The sequence below is a fragment of the Plodia interpunctella genome, chromosome 17, assembly GCF_027563975.2.
Source record: "Plodia interpunctella isolate USDA-ARS_2022_Savannah chromosome 17, ilPloInte3.2, whole genome shotgun sequence".
In the NCBI taxonomy this organism is placed as follows: Eukaryota; Metazoa; Arthropoda; class Insecta; order Lepidoptera; family Pyralidae; genus Plodia; species Plodia interpunctella.
Genome location: NC_071310.1, coordinates 3845451 through 3865852, shown reverse-complemented (window position 1 = coordinate 3865852; position 20402 = coordinate 3845451). Strand labels below are relative to the sequence as shown.

The 20402-nt window shown below is 36.1% G+C and overlaps 3 protein-coding genes across 9 annotated transcripts in view; 2 read left to right on the top strand and 1 right to left on the bottom strand.

The window, feature by feature from the left end:
* Positions 1-1593: 1593 nt before the first annotated feature.
* Syt14 (Synaptotagmin 14) lies at positions 1594-11231 on the top strand. 2 transcript variants are annotated; one of them, XM_053757954.1, is made up of 11 exons: positions 1594-1906; positions 1975-2148; positions 2749-2834; positions 4255-4440; positions 5003-5161; positions 5551-5659; positions 6238-6407; positions 7230-7448; positions 7867-8031; positions 8518-8682; positions 8909-11231. In XM_053757954.1, exons 1-11 carry the CDS (start codon positions 1870-1872, stop codon positions 8939-8941), a joined length of 1503 nt encoding a protein of 500 aa, XP_053613929.1. In that variant the 5' UTR covers positions 1594-1869; the 3' UTR covers positions 8942-11231. The 2 variants fall into 2 exon arrangements, with proteins under 2 accessions (XP_053613929.1, XP_053613930.1); XM_053757955.1 differs by lacking the exons at positions 1594-1906; positions 2749-2834 and having other exon boundaries at positions 1992-2148.
* A 2064-nt stretch (positions 11232-13295) lies between these two features.
* LOC128676954 (sodium channel protein Nach-like) lies at positions 13296-19923 on the top strand. Of its 3 annotated transcripts, none has more exons than XM_053757431.1 (10): positions 13296-13517; positions 13587-13796; positions 14237-14366; positions 14817-14986; positions 15089-15227; positions 15456-15592; positions 15822-16012; positions 17113-17239; positions 17728-17837; positions 18162-19923. In XM_053757431.1, the coding sequence occupies exons 1-10, from the start codon at positions 13420-13422 to the stop codon at positions 18299-18301; spliced, it is 1452 nt and encodes a 483-aa protein (XP_053613406.1). In that variant the 5' UTR covers positions 13296-13419; the 3' UTR covers positions 18302-19923. The 3 variants fall into 3 exon arrangements, with proteins under 3 accessions (XP_053613406.1, XP_053613407.1, XP_053613408.1); XM_053757433.1 differs by having other exon boundaries at positions 13404-13517; positions 13667-13796; XM_053757432.1 differs by lacking the exon at positions 17728-17837.
* The window catches only part of LOC128676955 (transcription factor kayak), a 31322-nt gene continuing 30506 nt past the window's right edge, over positions 19587-20402 (bottom strand). For all 4 annotated transcript variants that reach the window (XM_053757435.2, XM_053757434.2, XM_053757437.2 and 1 more), the window contains exon 5: positions 19587-20308. In XM_053757435.2, the coding sequence (XP_053613410.1) occupies positions 20093-20308 (216 nt within the window). In that variant the 3' untranslated portion in view covers positions 19587-20092. The remainder of the gene's footprint in view (positions 20309-20402) is intronic.

Genomic DNA, 20402 nt, shown 5'->3' with positions numbered 1-20402 from the left:
ATTATTATATCTTTGTTGTGACTACACTTTGTCTATTTTATATAAAGGAAAAATATCAGAGTTTCTGGATCTTTATCCAGCGAACGTAATAAGTGTTATTTTAGTTAGTTTTGTACTTTTTTATTTTTATTTTAATTTCCAGATTCTGAATAAATGCTTCACAGCGGCTTCTGATGGCCGTGGCAAGTGGCCCTCGGTGTCCAATGATTAGACACTGACGCAAAATACTAAATCTAAAGTAAAATAAATTTGTTAATACCTACTTTTACTTGTATTTTATTGTGGGCCATCATTATATCAGATGCATGATGAACATAGCACAATGTTTTTTTAGCATTAACTCTGCTATATGACTGACGCGGAACTGAAAAACCTTATTTCCTTTTATCACACACATATAAGCATTTATGTATGCTTATATGTCTGTGGCTTTTATAGAATTTCAGATTAATGGTCACATTATGGCTTTATGGTTCTTGTTTGAGTAAGCGTGAACTTTACAATCCTTGGCTCAGTTCCAGCACGGCACAGTTAGTATTATTGTGAAAACATTGGATGATTCAGGTTAGTTCCACAGATTAAAATGATGATCGCATTCGAAAGGTCATTAGGAAAGAAAATTCCCACAAGGAGAAAATATTTCCGTTATCCGCCATCTTGAATAGTCATCATAAAATATTCATAGGTGTTTTCGCGCGCTCAGATAGAGCGTGGACACCGGACATCTTATTAAGAGCATTTAACCTAGGTTAAATGCTCTAAGATTTCGATGCAACTAATTACTACTAATTTATTTAGGTGGGAAATTAATAAGGAATTGTATATTTTAGGTCGTGTAAGTACTTACTGTCTATTGAAAAATTATGACTCGACACTGGCAAAAATAAGCTCTATTGGAGAAGTTTGATACCCACAAAGAAAAGAAAAATAAAGAAAAAAATCGAAGATAGTGTAATATTTTAATACCTAATATTTAGGTACAATACTTATTGCAAGAGATATAGGTATATCCATACCGTTCCTTAGCTAACGAATTATTTTTTTATGTCTATTCGGGTGGAATCTTGCAATTCAATTTTGAAGCAGATATTTTCAATCGATTGAGCTGAAATTTTGTACACGCGTTTAGTGTAGATATCAATGCCTTATTATGATGGTGTACCCAGGAAAGGCTCCAGACGTGGGAACTCCTCAACGGTTTTCTACACAGGCACATTTTTTTGTCACTCATTAAATGCAACAAGATCTATCTGACAACAATAAAAGCTTGTGTCAAAAATGTATTTTTGTAAAAAAAACTTATTTACGCTAACTCTGACTTCGCGGCTTCACAGCCCGGGATGCTACCAAGAAAACATAATAAGAGAGAGATAACATAGGTAACTAATTTATTTACGAGCGAACCATGTTAATTATCGTAACTGTGCTGGTAATAAAAGAAACCGCTCTTTATATTTGCCGTAACACGTAGACCTCTATAAATTTGGTAATATTTTATTCATGTAAAGGGCATTAAGGGACGGTCGTGCTTTAGTAGCAGCCCTAGTCCCGCAGGGCACGTGTCGCCCTCGGCCTTGACGACTGTATCCTATGGCCTATACACAGAGTTATATAGAGATGTAGGTACATGGAGGACTGGAGCCATTCGTCCTATAACCGCGCAGAACGCTCCGCACGCCCCGTCGTGCCCCCTATGGAGCGCGCATGCGTGGCTTTGACTTGACAGTTCGACTGTGCTAACACGTCCCAATTTCCTTCATGGAATTTATCAACGTCGCAAATCCACCGTGAACGTGCCCAGCACGACGGGTTTATAACGGTTGAGCGCGCGCGGAAAGCAGCAATGCGCCGCGCCGTGCGCCTCTAAACATGGTGGCCAACATTGGCGTTATCAACTCTGGAAATGGTAAACATTATTAACATCGCGACTCACCCTTTTTGTTATTAGAGCTAATATAATTTTGTGTTGTGTAGTGGAGGCGACGGCGTATATAAGCGCGGTAGCGGCGTTCGCGGCAGTGGTGCTCGTGTTGCTCCTGTTCCTGGGCAGGAGATGGTGCTACTCCGCTGTGTTCGGCCGCAAATGCTGCGATGATCCGGTGATCCCTCGCCCGCAGCCCTGCCTGCCGCTCGACAATGCTCAGTTTGGTCAGTACTCTTTATTTTATCCCTCGTGTGACAAGAATCTCCTGTATTATACACATAGTGTATGTAGTTATAGGTAGTTGTGACATCAGTCGCCGAGTCTTTGTTAAAAAGAAAATCTAGTTAAATTTCGAGACATTTTTCTATATTTCGATAAATCTATATTTATGAATGCTAGGTCAACGAAAACTAAAACAATTTGAAATACTTAATTAAATTTAAGTAACTAAAAACATGTGCTTGTAATACTTTTCTATTACTTGTAGGTTCTTACCTACATTTTTATTTTAAAATTTAGAGAATTTATACAATTTAAATAAAAATAAATGTTTTTAATTTGATTTTTATTCCTGAAAGTTCTAGGCCTAGAATAGTCAAACTGGACATCAATAACGTAGTGTTGATTTAGCTTCAAGGGCGAGTGGCCCAAGGTCCCTAGCGACGCTGTCCTTACGATTAGCTTGGTCACGCAGAAATGCTACCTTACCATAGATATAGAATTAAAAAATAGATGTGCTAATTAGCGTAGATAAGGCTTATTTTCACTATAATGGGGTATTGCGTATATCGATTGAAGTTGTCCGTACGTCTGTGTTGTTATAGATGCTTTACCGATCCATTATCCCGAACGCATATTCACGTTCGAGACCTCCGACTCGGACGAAGAGCTGCGTTTGCGCATACAACAGGTGAGGGCGCTAGTGGAGGTTTTGAAATTGTAGGTGCATGGTGTTTACGTGTAGAAATCTTTGTTTTTACGTTTTCTATGTATCGCGGTTTCTTCAGCATTTTGTTGTTTACAAACTCGTTAACTATTCAGGAAATTTCAAAGTACGTAGAATAATTTTATGATAACACGTTGCGTAACGTAAAAAAATCAATACAATAAATGTAAAAACGAACTATACGCAAATAAAATTGATTAATAAATAGTCACATATTGGTAGAAAAGTTACATAAACTTCATGCTATAAAAATCTAAAATGTAGAAAAATTCATAAATACCTAAGTACTTTATACACGTGGTTTATAGGGATATAGGACATTACAAATTTTTTATCTCAGCAGCAGCGCCATTACTTGCATTTTTCCTCATAAATCGATTGATATCTCGATATCTGCGTAACGTATGACAATACCACATCATTAGGTACAGTTCTATAATATCTATCAAATATGTTATAACTCCGTTTGATGGATATAATTCGAATATGAGTCACAGTTCACTCGCAGTCATTCGTCCACCGCAATGGATTCCAATCATTCCCGCCAAAAATAAAGTATCTTAGGAATTCGTATTATCCTTTCGTAATTACCTTGTGATCTCCAAAGATAACAATTTTGTTTACACATTCTTGAAATATTTATCAAGATCAGTTTCTTTGCCAATTTATAGTTGAAGGTTATATATATAATATATTATAGTAGGAAGGAATAGGTAAAAAAAAATTACGTAATACATATTGTAAGTTAATTAAATGAAAAGTACCATTTACTTACTTATATAATTTTTGTAGTTCGTGCGACAATACTAGCACTTTTTGTTCTAGATCCATCTTCATTCATTAGTTTAGTTTATATTTCTTTTGTAGCCAGGATTTTTATTGTATTTCATTTAACATTTGTATTTTGTCTATCATTCATTAGACATATACTTCTCTATCATCTTATAGTTTAATAATATATTATACCTTTTGTGTATAAGGGGTAAAAATGTAAACTAGAATTTGTATATATTGAGATATACTATGATATACTTAGGTACTAGTTATAACTTATATTACTTTTTTGGCCGAATATCAATTTATAGCCACTACGTCCCAACAAAAAAAAACAATAAAAACAATAAACCTTAATCAAAACCAACCTTGAAACAAGCAAATCGTAATCTCAATAATCAAACATGCAACATGAAATATAAAACACGTAACACGGTATTGCGTCCACACATTCTCTTTTTTTTACTCGATGCGTACACAATGTGGGAAAAAGAGACAGCATTACGACGTTTGTAACGTGCTACGTGATTGTATGTTTCGTCGTAGGTTGGTTGTAGGCCTTCACGTCTCAAACCTGACTCACAGAAGAATTGATTGGACTGCATTTTAGGATAAAGAGGAGGTGGAATGCCACTATGAGGAGAAGAACGAGAACCAACCTGTCAAGCTGGAGGTGGAGCTGGTAGAGACAGCGCTCCGGGAGACCAGGATTGATGATGTGGTGCCGCAACGCGCAGAGTACATCCACACGCTCGAGGCGCAGAGCAGTGTGGATAGTGACGTCATGGTACACAATGTGAGAGGACTACTCCAATATTGCTATTTTTGTTTGTAATTGTATTTTTGGTTGTATTGTACGAAAAATACGCTCTAATGCATATAAATGCGCATTTTTTTCTGCTGGCTTGGCGTTGTCAAGCATATGCGTACCCATGGTCTGATTACTAGAATGACAAACACCGTGTGTAGTGAAGAAGAAAATTAGGAAAATAGACTTTGGGCTCCGACGTTATATGGTCGAAAATGAAACCGGAACACGCTTAGATAAGAGAGGGGTTTTCCACTTCCAGAGATACATGTTAACATAAATAGATTAGCCTAATATAAATCGCACTAAAATCGAGCAAATGTCTCACTCGTGCAAGAAAACTAAAAATTAAATTAGCTAATTTATGTTTCAGTTTTGCAAATTACTCTCTGTCACACAATTTTGACACAAGCGCGACAGAGAAGACCTAACCACTATTTCGATCAAATTGCATTAGCGGTAAAATGTTTCTTAGGTAGCTCGGTTTACCAGCCCAGAACAAAATATAATTTCTAAGTTACGAACTCATGTACTTTTTAAAATTTAAAAGGACACGTCACTTCTGTGCGGTGAGAGCAGCAGCTCTCAGGAGCGGGGTTCCGTGGAATTGACCTTGTTGTACGACGCGCCTGTCCGAAGCATGACGGTTCATGTGCTGCAGGCTCGATCTCTGCCCTTGAGGACACAGGGCCAGATCCTACAAAGCCAGGTACAGTCAACCACTGTATGATCTACATACGAGTAGAATAAAGTATATAAATCTTGATAAAGACCATTCGTGGTCTTAACTTAGTACATTTTACTCCGTGGATCAATCTTGAGTCTTTCTTTCATACCTTAGAAGAGGTAATGAGATGGAGCATACACTATCTCTTTCTCCTCTGAGCGATTTCACAGTGGCTTCCTCGGCGAGGGTGCACCTGGTTTAAATTGTTCTGAGAATTCTAATTTGTACAACTTTTCTGGAGTTTGTTAAGCTTCATGTTAATAACTTGTTCTTTTGTAACCCAAACCCGTGATTTACAAGTCAACATTTCGCAACTCCATAAGTTATAAGTCTTCTTTTGTTTTATTTTTTCTTTTCCATTTTTGTTCCAGGTTCGGATCGTACTTCTACCGTTGAAAAAGCAAAAATTCAAGTCGAAGATCAGGAACGGGGAAAATCCTCAATACATGGAGAGTTTCGTTCTGCACAAAATAAATCCAGGTTGGTAATTATATAGGTACTCACTTACACATAATACTTTTTGTCTACGGTTTACATAGTTTTGACTTGGTGGCTAACCTATTAACTTGTCTTGCATAAAGGGCATTTATTTATAAATTTAATAAACCCTGAGACTTTTTTCTAGCGTGTCGACTGTGATGTCGATTCGGCACGGTAAAAAACCTCGGAAAAGTCTGAAAATGGTATTAAAGAAAAAAGGTTAAAAACGTAGTCTGATCAGAAACGTTTATTTGCGAAGACAGATTTTGAAAGGTTTCAAAACTTATTTAAATATGAATTCTACGTAATGCCATTTCAATATATATATTATTGAAAATGGTTTCGTTGTACATATATCACACATGCCTATAATTTTGAAAATAATATTAAAAAATCAGAACAGAAGACTTACCACGAAATATACAAACACTTAGCACGTTACTAAGGTCCACATGCTATCTCTTTTCCAATATCGTGTAAAAAAAAAGAGAACGTGTGGACGTAATGACGTGCTATGTGTTTTATATTTCTTGGTAGCCCCCTGGAATCGAGCGAGATTCCACATTTTTTTTTTTCAGAGGATGTCCACGGCCTCGGCCTCCGTATCCGTATTTACGGGTGCGAGCGCATGCGCCGCCAGCGGCTGCTGGGCGAGGCGGCCGTCAGCTTCGCGACACTCAACTTCGAGTTGGAGAACAGCTTGTGGCTGCAGCTGGCGCCGAGGCAGCACCACCAGCCCTCGCTGCAGGTAAGGGCACTGTTGCACTGTCGCGTTGTGCAAGATATTGCTTTAACATTCCACCACGACAACATGCATCACCCTTCATCAATTTTGCAAAAATGCTAAACATGTCGTCACGCCGCTATACCTATCCATCTATCTACTCTCCTCTTTGGAATTGTTAAATATCGTAAACCTTGGCCTTGGCCTTCTCATTGTCCAGAGTTTGTGACTCTGGACAATGAGAAGGCCAGCTTTTAAATGAAGTTTTAAGTATGCCGTATGCAACAATTTATCTCCCCCTCTTCGTAATTTGTCATCTGTTACAATATTCCGTAAACGCATCAAAGAGTTTACTTTATTGCGGCAAATTGAGGGCAAGACATTGAATTATTTCTAGTTTAATATTTATACTTTATATTATATATATATATATATATATATAGCTTCCATGTCATTTATCTTTATTTACTCTCTTGTACTTTACCTTTAAGTGTTAATGTTTGGATTTTATGTGTTTGCCGAATAAATGATTTCTTTCTCTTTCTTTCTTTCTCATTGTGACTTCAGGCTGTTGCATTTAGATAAATTATTTTGTCTTCGACCTAAACTCGGTAATAATACCATTTTCTTCCCCTCATTTTTTTTTCTTTTAAACATACTTACATAAATAAAATCCTCTGCTAAAACTACTGCACGGATTTTTATGCGGTTTTCACCAGTAAAAAGTGTGATTCCTGAGGAAGGTTTAGGTGTAAAGTTTATTATATTTTACCCGAGCGAAGCTGAGCCGGGCCGCTAGTATCTACTAAAATTGCTCTTGAAATTTAAAGTCCTTTTTTTTGTCAGCTGCCGAAACTGGACTTGAGCCATTCGTTCTCGGGCGTGCTGGCGAGCCCCTCGTCCATCGCGACGGTGACGACGCCGGGAGGCGCGGGGGGCGCGGGGGCAGAGGCGTGCAGCCTCGCGCGCTCCGACTCCGCCTCCTCCTGCTGCAGCGCCAGGTCTGCGCCGGAGTTGCTGCTCGGGCTGCAGTATAACTCCACCACTGGACATTTGTCTGTCGAGGTAACTTTAAAAAGCGTAGTCTATGATCATCAAAGATTAAATTAATCCTAACTAATGTTATAAATGCGAACGTAAGTTTGTTTATTTTGTTCTTCCAGCATGTTGCTTCATCTTCAAGGTTTATCTACTCAACCAATCTTCTTGAAATTTTGCATACATATAGTTTGAAGTATGGACATAGGGTACCTTTCATCCCGAAAAAATTTACGCTGGCGAAGCCGCTGGCAAAAAGCTAGTACATTTATATAATGTTTCTTTCTTTTTATCACAATTTTTGCAACCTTTGCGCAGCAGTCTAAAAATATGTTGCCCGCGTTTTGTGCAGCGTATTATTTCCTTCAGGTTTTCTGCCTCGACTATTGGCATTTAATTTTACGAATACCGACTATACTCGTATCCACATGAATCCTGTGTGCAGGTGATAAAAGGCACGCACTTCCGTAAGCTGTCCCCCAACAAGGCCCCGGACACGTACGTGAAGCTGTGCCTCATCAGCTCGCTCGGCATGGAGATGGGCCGCTGCAAGTCCACCACCCGCCGCGCCCAGTCCAACCCACTCTACAAGGAGATTTTCATATTCCAGGTATTAATCGTATATTAGGACCACTCCATATTCTCCTGTGGTTATCGTAGATGTCTAAGGGACATAGGCCTTAACTTGACTTATCTGATAGGCCACAAAAGCATTCCCATATTTCATATTTACATTATTCTGGGATTGACGTCAGACACGCGGCCGGCCGTAAGACTGGTCGAAATTAACAATAATGGAAAGTTCCACAGAATCGATGTTACACACGAAACGTTTTCCAAAAACTCCTGTCATGGATCGCTAGGAAGTAATGGACCCATTGCGTGGATTGTGGTGTGATGGGTTCAAGCCCCGTTAGTCCGTATGGCGAAGCTGAGTCCCACAAAATTTTGCTCAATATTCATTGGGAACCGTACTAAAATAACGTGGTATCGACAACCGTCGGCAGATGACATAGGTTATTTCTAAGAAAATGTATTCGATGTAACTTCATTTTCAGTTATACAAAAGTCATAAGCAATAAACTGTATGTTTCAGGTGGCCTTATTCCAATTGACGGAGGTGACCCTGATGGTGTCTGTGTGGTGGCGTCGCAGCGTGAAGCGGAACGAGATGGTGGGCTGGTTCTCGCTGGGCCACAGTCCGTCCGGCCGCGAGGAGGAGCAGCACTGGCAGCAGCTGTGCGAGCGGCACGGGGAACAGGTGGCTAGACTCTTGTGTGTCTGCTGATTCTCCCTCGGACACAGATTAAAATTTTCTGACCAATTTTCTGACCTGAATCAATTGTGTACGCAAGTACTACTCTCGGACTCTCCTCTTCTAACTTGTTCTGTTCCCAATAACTTACGACCAACAAAAGAAGTCATTATCCCCACCCTATTGCTACACCAGTAACTTAGCTATTATTAACCACCTGATCTTGCTTCAGGTACAGCGTTGGCACGTGTTGCTGGACTCCTGACGGTCAGTGACTTAGCGCGTGGAAGTCGCGCACGCTTGAATTTGTCTCGCCTCCGGGCTCTCGCTGGCCGCGCCCAGGTGCCGGCTCCGACGGGAAGCTGATCCGAAGTCACGCGTCAGCTTGCGCTATGTAACCTATATTTGGTCTGAGGCACATATAATCCGATTTGTCTGTGGTATATTCAAATTGAGAATTCCATTTCGAAAACGGATTATTATTGTTTTTAGATGTGCTGAAATCGACCAAAGAATAGAGGCGTTTGAATTTTACAAGGTTAGATGTCATACGTGGTGCGTTATGCTTTACTTGTTACAGCACTAGCGATCAGCTTAATATCACATTGATCATCAATTTCGTTTCCGCAATGGATTTCTTGTAATGTGATACTGATGTTTTCGAAGTGTAAAATGATGTTTTCGAAGCACACTCTGACTGAATCTGATTGAAAATTTTGATATTATGAAAGATATGTATTATACTTAGAATAGAGGTTTCGGTGTATTTCTTTCTATCGCTTTGAATAAATCCAATAGTGATTTTATTGTCTAGTACGTATGAAATACGTTTCACAGTGGAATTGTATTCGTAAATTGGATCGTAGAGGTTATGTGTTAGATAAATATTGACACAAAATTGAGTTGTCGTGTTTGAAAGTTTTGTAAGTAGCGTTTTATATGATGAAGAAGACTTGGAGCGCACAAATCATGTGAGATAGATTAAAGTTAACTTTACGGATATGTATTGTATAGTTGTATACTCGTATGTAGGTACCTATATGAATAACACTTTATATCAAATAGGAAACAAACATATATATAAGTTAAACTTACATAATCATTAACGAAAATTAAATGATGAAACAAATGAAAATTAAATGTACATTCTTTAATAATTTATATAAATAAAAATAATGTCGACCCCAACTTTTTAACTTTAAAATGTATTTAAAATATTATTATTATTAATAGCTTGATGTGGTGTTGACCGTTCATGCTTAATAATTTTCAGGGTTCACAGATTATCTTATTTTTTAATCTGTAATCCATGTTATAATTAATTCATGATAGTGACTCTGTTTATAAGGAGGTTCTGGCCACGAGGATATAATTATATTTTATATGCTTTGCGTAGATATGTTCGCTCATGGACAAATATGACACAGTTCCGAACTTTATTGTAGATAGAAACCGATTTATCTGTATAATATGTCAGACAAAAACGACTTTATTGAATAATCTGATACCAGTTGAAATAAAAAGAAAGTTATTTTAATTCCGTCTCTATTGTATACAATTTTATATATTTAGGTTGTGTTAACATTTAAGTGTGCATACTATGATTACTGCACTACGAATACAACATATATTCTATAGACAAGTAATTATATTTTTAATTAATTTATTTTATAAACTACTTCGATCAACGTTTTTTAATAATACTTGCCTAGCTACATGTAAAATTACTAGAAATTATTCGATATACATATTCAACAACTTGTGAAAAATGTTCTATTGTAATGCTCCAGTAAGATGGTCAAATAATTATAAACTTAATTTAATCAAGATCTCATTTTGTGTATCTTGTATAAAAGAACAAATTTTTGACCAAATAAAAAGCTGCGTTAAACTAGTATAGAATATAAATTAATATTAACTGATATTTAACTTTTGACATAGAAAGTTAAAAATGTACTTTCACTAGATCCAATAAATTTTGTAATTAGAAAAAGAATTCAAACTTTTCAAAATTTCAAATTTATAATACCTACTTAAATAAAATTAATTTATAACTTCTTACGATAATTTAATTTTTTGATTAGATAAAAATTCACTAGACATTCAACCAATCACGTTAATTTAATGTCATTTTAATTTACCAATTTGTTAATTACGTTATTTGTTATGATGATTTTTTCATTAAAACAGTACTTAGGGCTTTTAGTTCCAAAATGGTGTTGGCTGGGACACATAATATTATCATTGATTATCTACTGATATACATTTTTATCGTTGTTGATACGACAACAGTAACTGATTTAATGTTTTATAAATATTTCAGTCAAAAATCGTCGATACAATATTGACTAATAATGTATAGACGATTTTTGACTGTAAAATTTGTCTGTAATAGAAAATGAGAATTTACAGTAGGTAGATATGTGATACCGATGACGTGTGAAATTATCTTTAGTGTTATCAACCTCGAAAGTTTTGTGTTATCACAATAAAGTTTCAATTTTATATTGATAAGTATGCATCTCACACATGCTTTATTTAAATTTGAATAAATATAGATTAAAAATCCAGCTCGCGGCAAGGTAATTTTGGTAATCTTATTATTTAAAATCAGGTTTTCCGTACTTGCGTATTGACGCAAGTGCAGAATTATTATTTATCGGATACTTGTTTATCGGAACTAACTTTCATGTTATTATATGCATTGGTCAGTTTGTAGTGCCTTAACGACTGTCCAACATGCATGATTTAATCATAACTATGATTGCCAAGCTGCGCATGATTCTATGAATAAATGAAAATAAATAGATAAATAAGACATTAGATAAATAAGATAAATAGACAAATAGATAAATAAGATATTTGTATCCCAAATATATACATTTGTAGATATTAATAAAATTATATTCTTGGTTCGATACGTATATGTAGTAAGTTAGTCTAGTCATTTTATTTTTTCTATATTTATTGAATAACAAATAAATTTATATCATGTACTTACTACGTTATTCATGTTAATTATCTACGTAAAGATCTCAATCGAAACAGTAAGCCAAATTAGTACCTGGATATTTTCAAGTTATAAATTACTACTTATCAGATAGTTCAAAAGAAATATTGTATTTAAAACATTTTATAATCAAATTGTTTGATATTTAGACTTGCTACTCGGATATACGATTATAACTAAAGATTATAGTTACTTAATTTTTTAATACATGCTATTTCTGCCCTTAAAAGCTGTAATTTTAAATAACCCGCGTTTATTTTACATAGGCCAAAATGCCTATCTTTTAGTCTTCACAATATAATATAACAAAATAAAATGAAACATTTTGTTGTTATTATGACCTATAATAAAAATGACACATTAAAAACAGAATTATATACCACTACTTAATCTCTAAAATAGTAAAACTCGTAAAAGTTATTAGCATTCCTATTAATATCATACTAATATAATAAATGCGAAAGTTTGCGAGGATTTATGTGTGTATGTTTGTTTCTCTGTACGTATTGTTGTCAAATTTGTTACACGGGTAGAATATAACCTGAAAAAACACATAGGTTACTTTTTATTCTGAAATTTTCACGGGAGTGAAGCCCTGGGGCGCAGCTAGTTTATCAATCATTTTACTAGATTTAAATATTTTTTTCGAATATGTGTCAATTTCTATCTGAGAAAAAGACGATTCTGAGAAAAATGCTACGAACTTACGTATACGTGATTAATGCGTGAATGATAATAAGGCTCTATGTGGAAATACTCTGTCTATATATAAGTTGTAATATATGTATGTTCATTGTAATGCGCCGTTGTTGTAAGCTTTTCTATACACTTGCATACCTGTTATATTTTGCGATTGCCTGTACAGTAAGTGTGATTTGATTTAAACATTTCTAACTAATAAACTTTAACATTGTTACCATTACATGAATGTAATTCCAATAAACCACTTTATACATTTTTCCTAAATGGTGTTTTTTATTTTATTAGATATCTTGTTTTCATTATCTATGTATCTACACATATAATAAAATAGCAAGTGGCGTATGTCTTTACATAGGAGATATTAAAGCAAAATAATGTTGTGGGGTCTTTATTGAGCTAATAAAAACCAAAACAAATTTTTGTCTGTCTGTCTGTTTGTTCGCGCATCACCCACTACCTACTTGATGGAATTTAATGCGGTTTCACATTCACAGCTGTATAACGGACGGTCTAACTTAAAATTTAGTATTGGTTTCATCGCGATACGTTGCTTAGAACCCGAGATAATGACAATAATAAGTTACGTGGGGAAGCACGAAATAAACGCGGGCGAAGCCGCGGGCAAGACTAGTAAGTTATAAATTCTGTATAAATTCAAATCAAGTAGATATGATATAGCATCAGTAATCAGAGTCCTTGTTATTCTTTGTTTGAGGGTCGCGTGGTCGTGTGTACAACACCAGGTGTTAGCCAAGGACAGTATAATTAAAATGTGGAATATAATTAAAATGGAATTATTCAGATAAAATCTAATAATTAATTATACTTAATTAGACGCTGCGTGATAAAAAAAACATTTAAAGAGGGCATTATTTTGTTTATTCATTATTAATTGTTGTGTCGAAAGTTTAGTTTGTCAATGTACTTATTTCTCAACTAAAATATTAAATCAATTAGTTACTTAGCACTCTAAGCGCAAAGTTAAAAAACTTCTCTTATATACCTAAGTATTTAAAAAAAAGCAAGCAAAAATGAATACTGGTTATCGAAATTTGCTCCGCAGGTTTTGTCTTGAAACTTCAATATCGGGATTAAAATATTTTTACATATATCCAGACAGAGTATCAAGGTAAAACTAAGTTAGATGGTTTTTCTTCAAAGTTATGGTGAATCAGGCTTTAAAAATATATTTTTACAGATGCTTTTGGGCTATAACCATGCTGACAATGATGTACGTCTCATGCATACTCACTTGGCTCCTCTACAACCGTTTTACAGAAATTCCCACTAGAATAACCATAGAGAATCAATATGAACCACTGGAGGGCATGCCGTTTCCCGCCATCACTTTATGCTCGCCCAACCAGATCACCATCAGTTCTATGATGCACTTTAACAGGACCCTTGTGTAAGTTATTTATTTCGAAAGACAAATAAGAAATATTTGTAGCATTAAAAGTAATCAAATCATTTAGTCGAGGCATATCATGTTATTAAAATATATTTTGTCACTATCTTTACAATATTTGCCATAAGCCGTTAATTATGTTTAATAATACTTAAGCTTAAAAAAGTATGTTTGATCTTTTTTAGGAATATACTTCAAATAACTTGGTAATATAATTTAAAGTTTGCATAGGCAAACTTTAAATTATTCATGTACCTATATAAGTAACTTCACTTTATTACATCTCTCGCAAAGTTGCGCCTACGCATCATCGGGCTTTGCTACGACTTCGTAGCGATTCGTAGAGGTCGTTGCGGCACTTGGCTAGTTTACTTGCTAATCTATGGTGTTTTAAATAGTGTTGCTTTTCGCATCTAATATGTTATTTTGTTATTTTTTAGCGATGGAAATCTAACACTGGACCTAGAAAAAGTGCTCCCTCGACTGCAAGGGTTTTACGCTCCTCTGTTTCTAGAGGAGAACGACACCTTGGATCGCCTTCAGTCGCTCATAGAAATCAATCGATATACAGTAAGAGTCTTCTCCGACTGTCATTGTTCTCCGTAACGACGACACAGCAAGTCGCGGCCCCGTTGTTTTCTATAGGTTTTGACACAGACATGCGTTGACGTACGTCGAAACTCTAATCTGCGTTGTCTATCGACGGACATGAAAACGACGGAGCGCAAATTCAAATTCAAATCATTTATTTAGAAATTAGACCTTCACAGGCGCTTTTTCTCGTCAATTTTTATATTTATAGTTATTTCTCACAAGCTACAAACTACTGAGCAACGGGGGGTGGTTTCGGATAAACAAAATTACTTATTAGCCATTATTATTTTGTTTTCTTACATTTTGCATTTTTTTTTCTATTTTGTCCAAAGTTGAATTGATTTTTTTAATACATAGCGTCGATTTGAGAAACTGTAAGGATGTTTATTTGTCTGTAAAATAAAATTTCAAAAAAATATTGTTCAGATAACAGAAGTGATGTATTCCCTGCCCCAACGATGCGAAGACTTTCTACGCATGTGCGTGATGGGACTACGGGTGTATCCGAACTGCCGGGGCCTGATGCGGCCCGTGCTGACCGCGCACGGCCTGTGCTGCATCTTCAACAGCGTGTACCACTTCAGAAACAACCACAGGTATATTCGCTGACACGTATTGTGACCCACATGTGATGATGGGTTAGTTTTGTCGATTATTTACTGTACTTCAATACAATTATGTTTTACTTTTTTTTTCAGGAACGAAAAGGACCCGAGCCTCGTAACCTGGAAAGTGAAGTCGATGTCGTCGATAATCTTAGGAACCTTGACCGTGGTCACCGACTACAGCCCGACAGACGCTCTCGACCGTAGCATACTCAACGCGGGTTCAGTTCGGGTACTCACTTCAATACACAATAAGACAAAACTGAGGTTTTCGGAAAAAATACTCTGTCTAACGTCAAGCTTCTTTGGGAATGCTTCATTTGCATATTAGCTTTAGATTTAATTGAATTTTCTAGGGTGGGAACCATACGTCTCAAAATGTACATACACTTCACTTCTTCAATTCACTTAATAATTTTAGGTGTTTGGGTTAGAGTTTGCTTTAATACGGCTTTCATAGGTGATGTTCAACGATCCGTATGAGTTCCCTTCAGACGACGAGATGAAGATGCTGCAGCCGCAATCACAAACGTTCCATGTGATCCACGCCACCTACACCTACTGCTCCGAGGAGGTGCAGCAGCTACCATCATGGAGGTAAACATAATGTCTCTAAAATATAAAAGTCAAATCAAAGCATTTAAGTACCTATATTCAAAATTTAGACCACGACCCACCTTTTGGTGACTGCATGGTAGAAAACACTTACGTTTAATGTCTGCTTAATTGATGTCATTATTTTTTAAAATCTTTTAGAGCATCGTGAAAGAATGAGAGAAGATGCCGTTGCCCAGTACTGGGACATAAACGAAATTTTTTTTTTCAGCCGTAAATGTTACTTTCAAGACGAGTACAAACAGCGCTTCTTCGGCGACTATCACAACTCCGACTGCGATCTACTGTGCTCCGTGATGGCTGTGGAGAAGGAGTGTAAATGTCTGCTGTTCTACGTGCCCTATGTCTTTGCAAGCCGCGCGTGCAACGTCTCCAGTATCCCCTGCATCTTGAAGGTTAAGTGTGAGTGGAAAAGCGCCGGTTCTAGGTTTGCACCCTGCGGAACACCATCCGTCTCAATAGCAAAGTTTATTAAGAACTAGCTGATGCATGCGACTTCGTTCGCGTGGCCGAACAATTTTTGGTAAGGAGTCTTAATTGTACAGACAATAGTAAAACATTTAAGAATAAGTTGAAAACTTTTTACCTGCCTAAATATAATAACAGCGACTCGCCGATGCCCGGATAAACCCTGCGAGGTTTTTGTGATGCGGTTTTATAATGTTGTTGGATGTTGTAGATTATACTGAATAAAGAATTTTAAAAACAAATGTAACGATACCTATACATATAGAAAATGCTAATCAGAAAGGAAAAGTATATTTTCTATAGTTTATCTGAATCTCTTCTTCAGGTGTTCCAGATCTTCGATTTTTATACCTCAATAGAAAATGCTCATCAGACTGAACAACTTTCATTAGACCGTCATTACTATGTTTCCTATGGTTTAGTTATACCATCATAGGTCTACATCAGGTGTTCCAGATCTTCGATTTTTATATCTCAACAGAAAATACACATCAGTCTGAACCATTTTTGTTAAAGCGTCACTTCAATATTTCCTATAGTTTAGCTGTACCATCATTGTACTCCATCAGGTGTTTCAGTTTTCAAAATAATTTATACCCTATATGTTGCCCAGGCTTAATAGCTATATAACAAAAGTTTCATTCAAATCCGTCCAGTAGTTTCGAAGATTGGCGTGTAAAAATGACAGACAGATTTTTTTTTCAAATTCTGCTGTGACTATAGCCTAATTTTATTTTTATGAAAATTTATTTAATATACAGGAATTTTTTTTCTACTGTTTTATTATATGTATTGAATTAGGCTATAACAGGCACTCTTCATCTCTAATTGTAAAATTCCTAATTCTCAATCAAATCTACAAACAAATAGCATTTCGGTTCGACCACTACTAGCTGTTCATGTTTAAAAATATGATTTGGAATAGACTTGTTGTTATGTTTTTCTTAAAACCTATTTAATGTACATAGTTTTATTGCTGATATTTTAAAAATAAGCCTGAATAATATATTCAAATAAGGCTGTATTATCGTCAGTACATATGTACCACTACGTGTCTCCGGAGGAGTGCGAGTGTCCGCGAGACTGTGACCACCGCCGGTACCGCATAGACTCCACCATCGGAAACCTCCGAGGCCTGAACTACATCTACAACTATCCCTAGTAAGTAGAATGTTTTTTTTTAACTTTCGCGCTTTGAACACATAACTGATGTTTCAATGACCTTGCAATCGCCGTGGCTAATAAAAAGACTCATAGTAAGCCTATCATTTTGTGCGTCCGCGCACAATTAATAAAGCAGTTCCACGAGTGTTCATTATAATTCCAATTTTCACGTTTTTGTTTGTTTTGGAATGCAATACAAATCCTAAGCATACGTTTATCGAATGTCAAGAACTGGCCTCAACAATACGCGCATAATTTATCTATGACGACCTCTATGGCCTCGTCATCATGCCAGACTGCTACACTGGAAGTCCCGGGTTCGATCCCCGGTCAGGTCAAGATGTAAAATGATCTTTTACAAATTGACCAGGGCCCACCGTTTTTGTTTTATAGTGCGGCTAAAAGAGCCATAATTTACACTTAGTGGTGTATACCTATTGATTCTAAATGTATCTATACAAAAATTTATCATTGGCATTTGCCAGTTCGAACCTGGTAAACAACGAGAGCACCTCCATCATGCACTTCTTCTTCAAGAGTCCGGCGTACGTCAAGCAGAAACAGGAGACTGTTATGTCGCTCATCACTCTCACCTGTAAGTGTACATTTTGTAGCACAAGGGCCATGCAAGAATGGTACTGATTTTAAAGTCATTGTAGCAATTATTAAACACAATTTTTATTTTTAAAACAATTATGGGCGTTGTACTCTGAAATAAATAATACAATAAGTACAGTCATTAGCTTGACTATCCAATACTTGGTAATTTTTTGAACACTTCACAATATGCTCAATATATGGAATACAGTGAGGGCCAAGTTACATATCTGACTTTGTATTCGAACCGCAATAAAAGTTTGAAGTGTCTACCACCACACTTGAAAATTTCACAAAACGTGTTTATTTTCTCGTTTTCCAGCAAATCTGGGAGGTGTGTTCGGGCTGTGTATGGGCTGCAGTGCAATCAGCGTCCTCGAGATTTTGTTCTTCTTGTACATCGTGATCAGAAACTATTTTCGTCACCGAAGGCAATATCCTGTCTATCCAGTTATTAACTGAATTTCGGTATTTGTAAATGAATTGTATGTGCTTTGGCACTGAAGCAAAAAAGTTTGAAGTTACTGGAAAAAAATGAATAACATTAGCAAAGATATTTTTGCTAATGTTATTTTTTTTTATATTGGCATATTTTACATTTGAAGCATATGCTTCTAATGTAAAATATGCATCATATAAAATATATATCATAACTTAATAAGCTTCATTTTTCAAGTAACGTTGTAGCCTTGTAAGGATTAAATTAAAATAAATGAAAACTCGTTTTTCAGGTGTATGTAACAAATTTATATTTTCTGATTTACATATATATATATATAATTTCACTATAATCTGGAGATAATTTTCAATATTTTTATCAAACATATTGCTTTACTAATTTTCATGAAAAAATACAAAAGTATTCTACAATTGCGTTAAGAAAAATCCACTAGAAAAAATTACATCTCTCTTATTTGCTACAAGTTTCATATTATGCGTAATATTTCGAATGCTTAATACATTTATATAAAATGTAATTTATATATAAACACAGGCACAGACAAGTGCTAGCACGAGTCTCATCGAGTGATGGTTCAACATATTTCTAAATAAATACTTCGCTCCTCGCCGATAATACTTCAAAGTAAATGAAGACTAAATTAAATCTAAAAATAACAAATCAATTTTTGGCTTAGATTTTAATTACATCTACGATAAAGCATATAAAGTAATAATTTGGTCTAAGTTATGAATATTATAATTAAAGGTTAAGTGCCCTTAAATTAATTATTACCTTAATTAATAAAATTCCAGTGGTCGTATTGCTCGACCGTCGAACTCATGCCAAAGTAAAAGTTATATTGTCTCAGAGTATTCTAAAAAACATTTATTCTAACATGCTTCTAAAACGTGCAGAATTACAGAATATTTGTGTCCTAATATGGCCTGGACATCGACCACAGACATCGGCATGAGTTTCACAACATGAAACACATCACTGGACGTATCACATAAATCACTTAACGTAAGGCTACATTACCAGTAGGTACCTAACCAATGGAACGGTACGACGTTACATCAACATTGAGCTAACTTAAATACAATATATTAATTATATTCTTTAAGTAATATTGCTGTTAGTTTATGGTTAACTAAATATTTCGTACTCGTAATTATTGTATCTGAGAGTAGACGTAGGCAATGGCACAAAGTTTATTATGACAAGATACTGGAGGATCATGCGTCGGTGCCGATCTACGTAATCTAAAGCGCAAACGATCCCTGAAACGCTCCAAATAAAACTCTGTTTTATTTCATTACAATTATTATTCGTATAAAAATAGACAAATTGACTCGTATAGGCCGGGGCCGTCTAATAAATAGAAAGCGCATAGTGAGCAAGTAGTTACCTAAGTCACAATAAATAAGATAGAAAATCGTCCATAGAAAGAGAAAGGAATAGTCTTTAGAATTTTTAGTGTCGAACTATGTTCGGGCGCGTTAGACGCGGGCCTCGTGCGAGGTGGAGGGTATCGTCTACTGATGTCCGAATCTGGATAAGACAAACTTATTTTTCGAAACGCCAGCTTCTGCAAATATTCAGATTATATAAATGATCGATTATTGTTTGATTGATAATTTTTTTAAAATCTTCGAATTTTTTAGATTGCGCTAAATATCATCACAAATGATCTTAGTGGCATGCATTTATAGCAAAAATATGTCGTTTGTGGAATCTGACATTTTCAGAAACTGGCGTTTTCAACAGGTCTGCAATTTCCACAAAGTGACATCAGGCCAGTGCTGCGGGCCTCAGAGGCTGACGAGGCTGTTGAGGCCGTCGGGCGAGGCCGCGTCCGGCGCGGCGCGGGTCTGCTGGCTGCAGACGTGCGGGTGGGGGTGGACGGGCGTGAGCCCGGTGCCGCCCTCCATGAGGCTGTCGAAGTTGAAGGGGATGCCGTTGCTGGGCGTCGAGATCTCCACGCCAGGGACTGAGTTGTTGTTCGCGAGGATTTTCAGTTTTTGCGCCTGTGGAACAAATCTTTATTAGATTGCTGTATTTTTTGCTAAAGGTGGTAGTAACCGACTGATAGAAAATGATATAGGCAAAGAAAAAAAAAAA

Coding starts and splice junctions, on each gene's coding strand:
- LOC128676954 (XM_053757431.1), top strand. CDS start 13,420: ATGAATACTGGTTATCGAAATTTGCTCCGCAGGTTTTGTCTTGAAACT. Junction 14,987..15,088: donor CACTTCAGAAACAACCACAG/GTATATTCGCTG, acceptor TTTTTTTTTCAG/GAACGAAAAGGACCCGAGCC. Junction 16,013..17,112: donor CTGCATCTTGAAGGTTAAGT/GTGAGTGGAAAA, acceptor TATTATCGTCAG/TACATATGTACCACTACGTG.
- Syt14 (XM_053757954.1), top strand. CDS start 1,870: ATGGTGGCCAACATTGGCGTTATCAACTCTGGAAATG. Junction 7,449..7,866: donor CTGGACATTTGTCTGTCGAG/GTAACTTTAAAA, acceptor TCCTGTGTGCAG/GTGATAAAAGGCACGCACTT. Junction 8,032..8,517: donor AGGAGATTTTCATATTCCAG/GTATTAATCGTA, acceptor TGTATGTTTCAG/GTGGCCTTATTCCAATTGAC.